This window comes from Photinus pyralis, unplaced genomic scaffold, assembly GCF_008802855.1.
Source record: "Photinus pyralis isolate 1611_PpyrPB1 unplaced genomic scaffold, Ppyr1.3 Ppyr1.4_LG6, whole genome shotgun sequence".
Lineage (NCBI taxonomy): Eukaryota > Metazoa > Arthropoda > Insecta > Coleoptera > Lampyridae > Photinus > Photinus pyralis.
The window spans coordinates 18,136,807-18,151,894 of NW_022170663.1; the positions used below are offsets into that span (position 1 = coordinate 18,136,807).

At 37.0% G+C, this 15,088-nt stretch overlaps 1 protein-coding gene and 1 long non-coding RNA gene across 2 annotated transcripts; both read right to left on the reverse strand.

Moving 5' to 3' along the window:
- Positions 1–956: 956 nt before the first annotated feature.
- Positions 957–1,728, reverse strand: LOC116173962. The gene is made up of 2 exons (XR_004146000.1): positions 1,361–1,728; positions 957–1,062 (listed from the first exon to the last, which is right to left on the reverse strand). It is a non-coding gene; the product is annotated as an uncharacterized LOC116173962 (long non-coding RNA).
- A 10,505-nt stretch (positions 1,729–12,233) lies between these two features.
- On the reverse strand, positions 12,234–14,077 carry LOC116173919 (farnesol dehydrogenase-like). Its single transcript, XM_031491659.1, has 4 exons — positions 13,844–14,077; positions 13,333–13,794; positions 13,102–13,275; positions 12,234–12,383 (listed from the first exon to the last, which is right to left on the reverse strand). Exons 1-4 carry the CDS (start codon positions 13,937–13,939, stop codon positions 12,342–12,344), a joined length of 774 nt encoding a protein of 257 aa, XP_031347519.1. The 5' UTR covers positions 13,940–14,077; the 3' UTR covers positions 12,234–12,341.
- Between the last annotated feature and the right edge of the window lie 1,011 nt (positions 14,078–15,088).

Consider the following 15,088-nt stretch of genomic DNA (forward strand, 5'->3'; position numbering starts at 1 on the left):
AAGTTTTAAAATGCGGGGCATTTTTATCAACCTATACATATACAATGAGATTGACTAAAATAGAGACTATCCATATACTGGTGCTTTTTTGAGCCGAATCAAATTTATTTTCCAGCGATACTTACAAAACAACCCTAACTACATTCTCACAAGAATCAAGCAAAAAAAATTACACGGCATTTGCTAACAAAACGACGGTAGACGGTAAAGAAACATTTGTAAGAAGCATTTTTCTGTACTTTTCAACTAATAAAATATAGGGTACTTCTGAAATTGACAATTTTTTCATTTCCCACCATATCTTTTAAGCGAGAGAATACTTACTTTCAAATTTTTACTTTACTAAGTATTTTAAGTTTGACCCAAAAAAGGCACATGACGCCTAGGTATATCACTTTTTTTATAGCACTAACAATTACAGAGGTACCCTCGGAGGTACCTTATAAAAGTCTCGCAATGGAATACCATGTACTTACCTTATTTGTTACTTTTTATTCGCTGAAAAATAGTTTATAGCGAGGAAACTTTCGAATTATGGAAGTGAGGTGCATTTCGAAGCTCGTTTCGAAGTTGACACTGTGTGCCTTAAAATTTTATTTCTTGATTAAATGAAAAATTTTGAAATTGATCTACGGGAAGGTCCGAAAGTCTTAGCCTTCGGTCATGATGTTGATACTTTAAACTGAGATTATTTCGAGTAAATAAACGTAACTTTTGCTAATTTCCACCTAGAACTGTAGAACTATATGGTGGAAACAATTTGATTTTGATAACTTCAGGCACTCCAATTTGCGAGCCCACCTTGGAAAGCAATAGTCTATATATTCTACGATACCTCGAGACTTACTATGGATTTTCTGCCTTTCACATGTTTTCACACATCAAATTTATGTCCGTGGTAGATTTCAATACTAATGAATGAAAATTGACAAACTTACGAGTTCCACTTTCAGTTTCGGCCGGAAAACCATTCACAACCTCTCCCATCGCAGATTCAGCCATTTTTGATTGTTTTCGGACACGATTTTTAAAAGTTCTCGGAGCCATTACAAACACATCTTTCTACAAAGAAATGAAAAACATTACCATAAGGATGACTTTAAGATAACATTTAACCAGTGCGATAATTCAAGAATATAAGAGAACATTTTTAGCTTACTTACTATTGCTTTGACCCTGACCTTAAGTTATAAACATAAACCAAGTCAAAGAATAGTGCTGCATAAATTATAGACTTTTATAATGTGTGAAATTAAGAGCACTTTTGTCTGCCTGAGCGGGCAACGTGAGCACTTAAAGGTGCTTGTGATACGAAGAAGCACCACACCAGCACTACTGCACCACATAACCTAAAACTAACCTTTATAGTACACCTTCATTTTAGTCAAAAATTGTAATTGAACAACTAAAAAAAAACGTAGGCGATGAAATGGATTCTTCATGCACTCATGTTTTTACGTTAACACGATCTAAATGGACACATTTACGTACTTTGACCAAAAGTGTTGCGATGGACGTAATAAATTACCGAGTGCGAATGGCTATCTCTCGTAGTACCACTCGTAATTTTACGTCAATTTGGTTTCAAATAATTACATATTCAGGAAGAATATTTACGTGCAAGAAGATGTTTTTACTCATTACTTTTTACGAGATAAGTGGCTTGACCTCAAAAGTTAAAGTAGGTAGCTAGGTATATGGAAATCGGGCGAAAAGCAGAATGGGTAACGTAATTTAAATGCGCAGCGCATAGAGCAATGGTAAATTACGACGGCTTACAAAAAGTGTACAATTATTCACAAATAATGTATAGTGGGATTTTCAAAACACCTTTTCATTTCAAATTCAATTGATTCATTTCATATTATGCAGTAGCGACAACGGCAAACACTTCGCCTTCGTGTATGCAAAGAATGGTCTTTGGTGTATGTGATCTGCCCAGATCTGTACACAGAGATCTGTATAATGTAGTCAGTCTGTCAGTACACTGTAAAAAACCATAGACCAAATACAAAAAACTAACGCAATCAACTGTGTTAGGTATCTTTCAACGTATATTATAGGAAACTATCCTAGATTATATACAGGAAAGTGCAGTACAAATATGATCGAATGTAGCGTTACTAGATGGCAGCTAAGTGGCCAAAAAACAATAGAATAAAATTTAAAAATCATACCATTGAATTTAAATTCAATGCTTCTTGTCGACTGTCGTGTGGTTATGCAAATCAAATTGCATTTTTTTTAAAGCACCCTCTGTGTTGTTTGGGGCCCACTTAAAGAGAGTATAATTATTTAAATATTTGTATAGAAAACTGCTGTAGTTACGCTATTCATTATTAGGTACCAGCACATTTTAACGAAAAAAACTTTGTCCTTTACTATGGGTACTTCTCTTTTCAGGCAATCCCAGCCTTAAATGGATATCTGAATTTATAAGATTACATTGCGAAAAATGTTGCAAATAAAATTTATCAGAAATCGCCGAAATTCCTGACCCTGTGTCAACTTCCATTGTGATTGATTTATTATTTACCTGTATGCACATTTTTATAGGCTGGTTATTTATCGAGGCAATCGTGAAAATGTTTAAATCATTTAAATCTAAATCCGACTCCTCTAATGAATCATTAACATATTTATGATAATTGCTATTCGCTCGTGATTTACCCTTACAAAATGAAGCGATGTGTCCCTTTTTTTGGCACAGATGGCACTGCGCATTACGAAAAAAACAACTATCGTCTACATGATTAGATTTACCACAGTGATTGCACCTGCTCCTTCGGTATCCACTGCGCTGACCCTTTTCTTTGGACTTTTCCTTGCACGCTACCCTTCTCCTCGTCGCCTGCAATTTATGAACCGCCGCTACTGACGAAGTTCCGGCGATCAAATGGGAGTTGGTCTCTGCTGCTTCCATCCCCACAGCAATTTCCTGTGCTTTTTGGAACGTGAGTGACTTCTCCACGAACAATCGCTGTCGGGTGGTTTCACTCTTGAGCCCGAAGACTAATTGGTCTCGCAGATTTTCCTCCAATTTTTCTCCAAATTTGCAATCTTTAGCTAATTTTTTTAAATTAGCCATGTACACTGCCACTGACTTCCCAACGTCCTGCTTGCGTTGGCGAAATTTATATCTTTCCGCTATTTCGGATGGTTGCGGCTGGAGATGGTTTTGCATCAGCTTGACTAGATCTTCAAACTTATTATCTTCTGGATTGGCGGGGTTGCACAAATCCACCATTAAGTCAAACGCTTCCCCTCTGATGACGGTAATTAATATTGGCGTATGCTTGCTAGCCTCAATTTCGTTCACCTTAAAATACTGTTTTAATCGCGCGATATATGACGACCAGTTTTTATCTTCGATTTTGTATTCTTGAATTCTACCGAGAAGCGCGGCCATTTTATTTTAATAGGTATATTTATTTGGATTTAATATTAATTTACTTTTAGGTATTTATCAAACGTGTTTACCTTAATTTAATTTAGGATATTTAATTTACTTTAATCCTCGTCGCCACTGTTGTAACTTGGAGGAAATAAAACTCATCGGATTGCGCTCTATTTGCATACTGCCTTTATATTTCTATATTCAAGGATACCCACCTATGTACATGATAATGATAACGTATACAGGTACCTACCTACATTTATCACACTTTGGATGTCAAATCCTTTACAAATCACCCTTTACTACTTTATTCAACCTTATCCTAATTACCTATTCATATTTTAGTTAACAGGTATTTGAGTGCTATTTTATTCTACCTCCTTTAAGTATGTAGGTACACGGTCATTACAAAAAAAATTAAAATTAAACAAAATTCATTTTATGAACTGCTGGCCCTTTTACCTCCGAGAATTAGTAAATCTTATGGAGCGAATCCTACGGGAGCGGAATCACCGGGGGCGAATCTTCCAAAACGAATTTATCGGGGGGCGAACTTGTCGAGAGCGAATTTTCCGGGGCGAATCTTACGGAGGCAAATAGTCCGGGGGCGAATTTTCAGGGGCGAATTTACCGGGGCGAATTTTCGAGGGCGAATCATCCTACAATTCCAGAAGCATCGGCAATAGTGAAACGGGACTTCTACATAGACGACTTAATAACGGGGTCGTACAACCAAGAAATTGCGAAGGTCCTTCAACATCAGTTGGGTATTTGGTCTTAGAATTTCATGCTCTTTCCAAATTCAGAATAAAATATAGGATTTCTATTTAAAAAATTATCACTTATGTCAAATCTCGAATGACAAAAAACCATCATTAAGTGACAATTACAGCAAAATGTGGAAAAATGGACGTGTTCGAGGATTTTTTCGAAAACGTTTACCTCCTAAAGGATTTATTGCGATAGTTCTAAACTTTTACACTCGTACTGTAAAACTAAATAAGATAGTTTTGATTGGAAGCCATTTACAAAGAAATCGCCGAAGGGTTTAGTTCAAAGATTTTTAGATGGCGGTGAAAGAAATCTTTCAATAATAAAAAAATTATAAAGTATAATTCGATTAGCTTTTGAATTGCAAGTAGGTCGCTCACCTTTTACCTCGCCTTTTACATTTGGAATGATTGTCATTTACTGAAAGCGTTTTAGATCTAATCCATTTCGATTTTTTTTAAAACTATAGTTACCTAATCGAACACTCAAAATGTTAGCTAATTTAAAAATGTAGGTACCTATATATAAGCTGCCAAATTTAAAATTTTAAGTAGAGGAAGCCGAAAGGTAAGCACATTAGAACAGAATACATGCAATTTGGTTTCATTTCATGTAGCAAGAGGTTGCTATTTTGGACGGGAAATTTAGTGCTAACATAAATCGTATAAGTCACCATGCAAATGAGCCATGTAATCAATGGTGACGCTCAGAGCTGTTCCTATTGTAACATTCCACATGTGGTAATTTATTAAAGAAGAGTAGGTATTGAAAATGGCAGTTACAATTTTGGGAATGGACGATTTACATTTAGTTTGAAATCACTCGGTTGCACGATATTAGAGGATCTATTTAACTCAATTAAACAAGCCCTACGTATTGATTAAGAAGGGAAAACGCGAAAGTCTACGTTTCCAAAGGGTGTATGAACGCGGCACTTTCACTTCTATAGTCTTAAGACAATCATTCATGGATAACAATTTGTGTGGTCATTTTTTTAAACAGTAGTCTATGGTTCTTGCTTTGAAGATACATTCCAACAGACAATGTCTAAATGTGGCAAGAAGTAATTACATTTTGAGTCGACAGAGCATGAAGGCGTTACGTTCATTATAGTTACCTACTTGTTGAGCGTTGAATATAAATTTTATGTTAAAATATGTTCAAGTACAAGTTTTTTCACCTCACATTGTCTTACACTGACATTTCTGTTCGTAAAACCATAGAGGAAAAAACTTAGGCTTCATATACAAGAATACTTTTTGCTTCTGTGTGAAATCTTGATAACAATTTCGTCCGATTTAAAATATTTACAACTTGTAAGTAGTTGCATAGGAAGACGGTGTCCTCCATGTAAGGGGCAACCTTAACAAAAAAAAAAGGACCTTTGCAATATCGTTGCTTGCGACCCTCCGTTACATTCCGAAATATAAATTTTTGTCTTTTTTCTCTGTTGTGTCCATTTTTTCCTTTCCTCTATTCTCCATTTCCGTCCCATCCTTCTTCCACGTCTTTCCCCCATCGCCCCCTCTCGCGCTTCTTCTTCTCTTACTTTTCCTTTTTAAAACCCGCCCCGTACTTTCCTGTTGCAACGGAAGTTGGACGCTAAAATGCTTCGGTTATTGTTTTTAGCGTACATATTTTCCTCAAAGTGAAAAATCGCTATTGGTTGCACTTTGTCGTCCGTCCGTTCGTCCGTCGGTCCGTTCGTTCGTTCGTCCGTCTGTTCGTTCGTCCGTGCGTCCGACACATACTCCTTCTACACCACTGAACCGATTTGGGCGATATGGGGCTCATTTGAAAGGGCTCGGTCCAAGGAGTCCGTGCATATCTTTTGGTTTTGCAAATTACAAAATGCCGTTATACTAATCCTCCGTAGTTTAAAGAATTTACCTTGTTTTTCAAAACAAACTATTTATAAATGGAAGTTGTTAATAACCACTACCACAGACATAGTATATGTTGTCTGTGCCACTACCAAAGATTAATAACTACGTGGTGGGGTGGCAAATGTGATTCCGAGTCATAATATCTGTCTTCGTGAATCGGAAATGCCTTCTACTCTACAGCTGGCCCTGTACTGAAAATGGTAAATATCGGAAAGTAGACAGAACGTTGCTAACTCCTTGTTCGACAAAATGTACCTAACTCCCTAGCAAACTACCGCAGGTTCAAGTGCTGCGATTCAGGATTCTGCGTTATTGTAAGATAAGAATGAGAACATTCGACTAAAAATGAACTTCATATCTTCGCTCTCGTTAAGATTTTAAATAAATTTATCTTACCTTATTAGCTACTACTTAAAATACGGATGGCTATCGTAATGAATGTACAAAATTTTTTTAGCACATTTTTGCAAATTTATTTGTAAAAAGTAGCTTTTAAACGGGTGTACGTGCATCTACAAGGCCGTATAACTTGTCAACGTTAGGGACGGGGCTACATGATGTGGGGTTGGCGACTTTTGGACGTCATCCTCGAGCGTAGTTTACTAACGTGAAGGTTTTTCAGTTTTTTCCTATCTTCTACTACAGTTTTGGTCCGATTCTTTTCAATTTGGTGTCGTCGGAAAGATGTAAACGCGCACAACTCCTGTGTGGCGGAATTTTGTTTTTTGTCCTAGGCGCGAAATTAACGACCTTTTGCAAGGCGCGCGCGCGCGCGCGTCTTCGAGAGGTAGTCTACTTCGGGCGCCTTTTACGTTCCGTTGCGAATTTTGTCACGCGGTTTAACATTTCGTAAATCTCGAATCGCTGTCTCCCTTTCTCGTGTCGCCAATAGAAGCTCGAACAATGAGAAGTGCCCCAAAAATAAGTACTATCTTGTGGAACGTTTTTAGCGAAATCCACCAAAATGTGAGTGTAATATAAGTATGCACCGAAAAAGGGAATGTGGTAGCCCGCGACACGATCTTACTGATGGTGGAGTCAAGTCAAATCTTCAAACGCGCATTGGAAGGGAACGGGACATCGTAAGTGGATACCGACAAAGGGAATATGGTAGCCCCCGACAAGATTTTATTGAGGGTGGAGTCAACACTTTAAACGCGAATTGCGGGTGCACGCGGAAAGTGGGTACCGTCAAAGGGAATGTAGTAGCCTTCGACAAGATCTTTTATTGATGGTTGAGTCAAAAGTGGCTAATAGAATACTGATCTGCCACACAAAAATGCGCTGAAGTCCCTTCGATCTCACACGAGTACTTTGATAATTTTTTTACTTATTGTTTGCTCTTATTTTTCGTTAGTCCTTCCGCACTATAATTTTCTCTACGCCCTGCAGTCCTTCCGGGAAAAATGACGTGTTTATTGTAGAACATTCCGAAACGTTCTAAAACAATTGTCGTTTACTATACAAGCAAATCGTAGCGTATTTCAATCAGTCCCGTCGACGCGTTTGACTTATGTTATAAATAATAATTACTGTTATAAATTAACCTATTTTAAGATTGTTATAAATCTATTTTGCTAATTATTTGTAAATAAATAAACGACGTAATTAAATTTACGTTATATTATATTGCTTCCGTTCATAGAGACAACTATAGACATTTGGAGTTTAAAAAAGGTACTTATTCTGTATTGTATAGCATTTGTAGCGTTTGGCAACTGAACTAACACAAAAGTCACCATGCACGGGCGAGAAATAACTTACATTCCTACACATTAAAAAGCATGTAGTTGTACTAATCTATTCCGGAAAATGTAAGGTAATATGTTCAGTTTGCATGCACAACGTTGTGCAATTAATCTTGAGTGAGCGTCAGAGCAATTATGCATTTTTGGAACGCAGTTTTCAAAGCAACTTTTAATTAAAAGTCGTATAGTAAAACGTAATTGAAAATATGACAAAATTATTATGTATAGAAGGTGTAACATGGGACAAAATCTATTATAGGTAATGTAATTATTCGTTATAACGTTTTCAAGTTATGCTTCGCTTGATTATATTCTATTCGTGTCATAGAAACTCAGCGCAATGTCATAACATGTACCTACCTATTCACAAATGCCGAACGTTTATGTAGAAACACTGTACACAGACGCTAGGTATTTCCTACAGATTTAATTACTAATATAGAAAGCTCAAATGACTGCCTTCCTAATTTAGGAACCTACTTAAATAATGTAGACTGATAGTCATAGAGCTTTTGATTGTAAATAGGAATAATAAAGTTAGAAAGTACATGTAAGGAAGTTTACAGCGTTTTATGGCAAGCATAATTGACGGGTGGCGTATCTACTTACCGCCATTTTGGGTTAACAACAAACCTATGCAAATTTTACCTTTACCATTAAGAGATTTAAATTTGTTCAGTTGAGAAGCTCTTTCAGATGTAAACCCTGTAACTATTTAATCAAATCCTAGTTTTCTCAAATACCTTCTCTAAATCCAGAGAATATATTACCATACATAACTTGTCCAACAAAGTGAGCCAGCAGTAAGTCTTAAGTATTCCTAGGAAAGTGCTTTGCCCTTTGGGTCGCGTTCGGTTTTTATGTAGGTATGTAGCAATAATTTCGAAAGTACGCGTACAATTAGCACTGGTGACAGTTTATTTACAGAAACGGATTTCGTACATCGGCAGTCGTCGTCCTTACTAAGGGGTTGGTTAGTGCAGAGGGTACGATACAAACTGGATTAAAGCTTCCTTTGGAGGAATGGTTGTGAGATTACCCACGGTTAAACGAAAATATCCAAAAAAATAATTAAGAAACAAAAAGAGATTAGTGGTAACAAGCGATATTGTAATTGAGTAAAGTGAATATTGCAATGTTGACCAAAATAAACAAATGCTGTGCATACAACTCTTCCTCAATTTAACCGTTGAGGGAAGGATTATCGTGGAGCTCACTCAACGATTTAACCTACGCGGCTGTAAGTCCATTATTCAACACAACGATCTCCAAATAAAATAGGGGAGCGTGCTGCAAAGTGTAAGATGGTGTATCGAAACCTTTATAGAAATTAGGAAAAGGACAAAGAAGACCAATTTTAAAATCTGAAATTCAAGCCCACGAAATACGAAGGAAATTTTCTTTGAAAGAAAAAGAAAAGCATATCTTAACAGTTGTGGCCGCTTTGGCACAATTTGACTTTACATTTGCGTAATATGTAGATTGTTAGGCTCACGAGAACAGTACAAAACAAAGGGCTGTTTATTAAGCAGAAACAGGATTCCTCATAACAGATGATGAAAGGAAGGAAACGTCTTAGTGTAGGCACAGAAAGAATCATCGGTAGTTCTCTGCTAATGCAGATCACTGGTGACTCTTCTCCACGACTCTCTATGCCCTGCTCTTTTCTTTACTCCTTCATATCTTTCTTTTCTCTCCTTCAGGTCTTCAAGCAATTCCCTTCTTCGTCCTCTCTTCTTTTCTCTCTGAACAGTAACAGTTCCCTCGACTACTTCCTTCCACAAATAGATCCTTCTTAATCCATGGCCAATCCAGTATCATACCGATTTAAGCCAAACGACCGTTTTTGTTTTCTCTGCATTCATGACTAAATACTTTTTTTGCGCGATCGATCATTTCTGACTATTTACCATGGGTGTTTCCATGACAGTACGTAGAATTTACCAGTTGCTATGATTACGACGACGTCAAAATTACTTACCGATCTAAAAACAGAACAGCAAAAATACTTACCGACGCCTTTTTAAAAATCAACAGTCTTACATTACATTTAATCTTTAATTATTGTTAGGTACATTAAACGTGCAATTTGTGCTGTTGTTTCCTATAGCAAGACGCTCATAAAGTCATAAAGGAAGTGCAAAGCTAGTAAACTACATCAGACACATGCACAGTTTTATGAAATTATTAATTTCAATTTTGACAAATAAACTGGTTACCTAGTGATGTACACCATACCACTTCGATCATTTCGGTTTATTCTGTTCGTTAATTTCTTAGTGCATATTTATATTGGTTGCATAATTTTAATTTCGATCGCGCAAAAAATGTTATAAGCACGTCGAACGTTAAGGGTTACCGTTCTCAGACAATAATTGGAGTCGTCGCTTCGCTCCTCCTCCAAACAATTGTCTTCGAACGGTAAAAATCCCTTACCGTTCTCCATACTTAATATACTATTATTACACCAGGTATTAAATAAGCGATATACTGGTGTTTGCCTCATTTTGCCCATAGTCGTAATTTTATTTATAACTTCTACTTACCAGAAGTGGCAAACTTCATTACAGTTAGAAATATGGGCTAAATTGTAATTAATCATAATTAACTACAATGCATAATTTCGACGTTAAACTTAATTAAGTCTAGTCGTCGAACCATGCTCCCATTTTTCCACCATTTCGAGGCAATTAAACCACTACGTTTCGCGATTTATAAACAAAAAGCGATATTAAATTACGTATAAAATTATATTCTTCATTATAAATGAGAAGATTACCTTTGCAGTATTCCTATAATGGGTTTAAACTGAATATAATTAACAAATGTCTGATTACATTTCACTTCTACGATTCAATTTCATCCATTGAATACATATTTAGTAACTCTTGCTGAACCATCAAATTGCACTCTTTTACTAAGTAAGTTGCTCGTGTAAGTTGCACATTTTCAAGGGTTTACCTACCCGAACGCTTTCTTTACAAGTTCAAAGAATATCTATACCTTTCGAGCTCATTAAGCGATTGGGAACACTCTACGTAAGTTTTTATTTCTGTTAATGTTTCTGTTGCACAACCAATTAATGTGTAGTTAGTAACGCCCTACAATTATTACTATATAGGTATAGCCCCAAACAACCACTGCCCAAGCGTGTGCTTCACCTCGAACTCTTTCGACAGAAGTTCACCAGTTTCTGAGATCTCGGAAAACACATTAGGATGCAGTTACCAATTTACAGCGTTCCGCATTTTAGAACAATAAAAATATTATCAATTTTTGTAAATGAAATGAAAATATACAGGGTGTTTTTTTAAAGATGGGGCATAGAAAGTACACACCCAGCATAACGCAATGTAAAGGTGTTGGGTTATTTAAAATGGGCGACAGGGAAATTTACATTGCGCAAATTGTTCTCAATTCTTGGCCTTGCGCTTAGTTATTTCACGGACAGTTCTCGATCTCAATCCTTCAAACTGCATCAACGGAGCCTTTACATTGTCGGATGGCCCATCTTAAAAAAACACCCTGTATGTACAATTGTAAGCTGCCTAAGTATCTTTCTTCGGTATTAAAACCACCAAGGCGAAACACAGAAAAGGGGAAAAATGCCATTCTTCAAGAGAAACAAGACGCCATTAAAACTTTTATCGGCCTTACGATTGACTTTCGGACAACGTTGCCAAACTTCTCAGTATGGCTTGCAATTATAGACGGCTGTGCTAAATGTCTATAATCGACTCCTGTCATCACTGGCAGATTGATATTAATCTACTATATGAAAATTGAAACGTTACATAGGTATCTATTTTTTTATGGTCTTTATTTTATAGTGGGCGGGGTGTTAGCAATTTGCTACTCTTCCCACTCAACCCACTATACAATCACAAACAGCCATGCCTTACCTGGGACCCAGGACCCTTGTATAGTCAAAGTTAGAGCTATATTAAAATACAATTTCTGGTAAAATTTAATACAAAACTCGTCAGTAATAAGACACTACTACTTGACTGGAAACTTTTATATAAATATCTATTAATGCGTTTGCCCACTGTTATTGTTATTGCTACATATAACATTCTTAGGAGGGATTGTAGCGAGCGCCCTTGGATCCTCTTCTGGTATCCTTTGCTTGCATGTCTTATTACCTACAGTATATTTTCAATCATTACAGTTGTAAACGAATTACCGGATATTCTAATAGCTAACGTTATATTTGTTTCTCACGGCGCGGCGTACTTGGGGAGGTTTATGCCCGAAAACTTTAGTGACATGCTGGATTGTTTTATCTCCTTTGTCTTTTGAGTATACCTTCATGTACTTACCCTCATTTCGACTCTATTGCAGATTGAACGTCTTGTGTATCACCTATTTTGTTTCAAATTACATTTGAGTACATTACAAGCTTTTGTCTAAAAAATGATAGGTACAACATGAAGCATTACGATTTATTTTGTTTATTTACTCGTATTTCCATACAATGAAGAACACTTTAGTAAATAATGTCAAACCTCCAGACGTAAATATGCTATTTCTCAGGCGTCAAAATGTTTCATGTAGAGGTTTTAGCATCAATTCATGAACCTGAAACCAAAAAAATCTAGTAACATGTTGCCATGGTGTATAAAAAACATACACCATACATGCTACACCCTTTCTTGAGATAATGAAAGACACTGGTAACGCTTCTATAAATGAGCCAAAATGGCATACCTACATACTCCTTTCCACAGCTTAAAATGTCGTTGGTTTAACGTAATTTGCAGGTGCAGAGAACAAATAATTATTTTGAATGAAACTACATGTTTAAGTAACCAATATTTCGACATTGGTTTATCTAGGTTTCTCTTTGATAATTTAAGAAAAATCAGTACTAGTAGTATGAGAAATCAGACCAGATTTGCGAGGATACTTTGACTTGATAATGGTTGATTTAACAACCATTTTTTATTGAACTCCAATTGGTAAATCAATGGTGAGAATGCTATTTATTTCCCGTGTCTCAGAATTTCTGTGTGTATCCTACTGCCACCATATTCGACCAATCAGCCCCCTTTTACTATTACCGTTTTCCCCAAAGAGGGTGATTTTTTTGGGATACTATGTGATCAAAATGAGTTGCCGTCGAGTCACCTTTAGAATTTTTGTTTAGATTTGAACTTCTAAAGGCGACTCGAGCGCAGCTCATTTTTGACCGCCGGTTACATTCCATCGCGAGTTAGGAATATGAAGTATATTTTACCATGATGTAACCATATTTGCTTCTCAAACCTACGCTTGTGCATTAATCGGAATCGGTTACCTGTACATGCGCCGGAGTAGACAAGACATACATCACTGCATCTGCAACATCCGAAGGTTGCAAAGCAGCATCGCATCTAATGGCGTTTTCCATTTCAGTAGTTCGTTCGGGATTTCCGCTACCAACGGCTGCAGCTGCGCCAATGTTGGTTTCGACGAATCCTGGGCTGACACTCTGCAATAAACGACAAACGAGTAGCTATTTAAGGCGAAAAGTTGAGGGTCAACCTACGCTAATCTTTATTCTACTTCGCAAGGAATTCAATTCTTGTCGCAAAGTTTCGGTTAAAGCCGTCACCGCATGTTTTGTGGCTGGATATAAATTCATGAGGGGATGATACACGACTTTGTGCCCAGAGATACTGTTTATGTGAACTATATGGCCATCTACATTATGGGCACGCATCTGCTTCACAGCTTCCCTGGTAGCAATACACAACCCAAGCACGTTGGTGTCGATCATATTTTGCCATAGTGCTGTTTGACCTTCTATCAGATTCGTCATTCTCAATATACCGGCGTTATTTATTAATATGTGAACAATGCCAACATTATCTTTTATCCAGTTAAAAGCGTCGATTATATCTGTTTCGTTAGTAACATCGGCACGCACACCATATAGTTTCCCAGGTGCATTTCGTAACTCATTACTTAATTCATCCACCTTTTCTTTGCGGCGCGCCAATCCAACCACCTAAAAATGCATTTCAGGTGCACTTAATTAAAAATTTGGGATGTGTTACCAATAGACCTTTTTCTACTAAAGACTTAGTTATCGCATGTCCGATTCCTGAACTTGCACCCGTTACAACGGCTACCTTTCCTTTCCAACGGTCCATGTGACGAAAACACACGGTTAATGTTATTTGTATGATTATTAATAGATCTGTGAGTTCACGTCTTAACAACGAATCGCCAGCTGATTAGATTATGCAATGTACCTATAAATAAGAGTCCGCACACTACACACTCCCTAACTGGACTGGAATTAGTAGAATTTTGACAAACGAGGTGAGGCGCGTTGTTTCCAGTTGGTTAGGTGGGGGAACACACAAATGCAGCTCGTATAGTCGTGTGGTGTGATAGTTGATAAGAGGTTTAGCGGCACAATTACGTGAAAAACACTTCGGAATGAAGTTCATATCATCAGTAACCAGTTTCAGCTTAAATGCGAACTGATTTGCTATCGACATCCCTTCTATGCAACGTGCAGAAAGTGCGTGGTTATGCACAAGTTCGAGGATCGCTTGCTTCAATCGTTGACGCTTGATAGATGCAAGGGTGAAGATAAGTTCTATTTGATTTATGAAAGATTGTCTTGATGTTTTACGAAAATGAACATGTTTTCACAATTTTACAAAGTTAGCTGTTACTCGATTTGTACTAACGACATAGGAATTACTTCAACGAGGAGAGCTTGAACTTTCGGATAAATTTAGGAAAATGTATGCGATATACATTGACTCGTAGGTTTTAGTGGTAATGGAACATGTAAAAATCTTTCAATACTTCAACTATAGGTTGAAGGAGAACTTGAAGGGCACCATTAAGAGCTTAATTATTACTTTACACCTACGAGTAAAAAATAAGAGGAGAGAATATAACGGTGGTGGGAAATAGCATAACACGCGACGGAAGTCGTTAAAATATCACTTCCTTTGCGCTGGTCAGTTATGTCGACTTGACTTATCATAAAACAGAAGGGACGATGTCAGCCAATAATGACGCGTTTCTCCTCACTCTTCTCGCAATTTTATAACTGCCTTTTTGTTCATTTCCGTCAAGTCCCCTTTTAATGCAAGGTTCTCTCATTTTATTTTTTACTTGTAGCTTTACACCAACAAATGTTGTATTTATAAGAAATAGAGATATAATTGCTGTGTAATTCACCTGGCTGCCAGTATGACCAACACAAAAGTACAAAATATTAAAATGTCACGTAGAATTTCAGGGTTACTGATTACCAAAATAAATGAGCCAGCCCATAA

What these genes read in the sequence shown, in the direction of transcription:
- LOC116173919 (XM_031491659.1), bottom strand. Translation starts at nt 13,939, where the DNA reads ATGGACCGTTGGAAAGGAAAGGTAGCCGTTGTAACGGGTGCAAGTTCA. An exon ending in TAGTAGAAAAAGGTCTATTG is followed by an intron (nt 13,795 to 13,843) that starts GTAACACATCCC and finishes ATGCATTTTTAG; the next exon opens with GTGGTTGGATTGGCGCGCCG. An exon ending in GAAGTAGAATAAAGATTAGC is followed by an intron (nt 13,276 to 13,332) that starts GTAGGTTGACCC and finishes CGTTTATTGCAG; the next exon opens with AGTGTCAGCCCAGGATTCGT.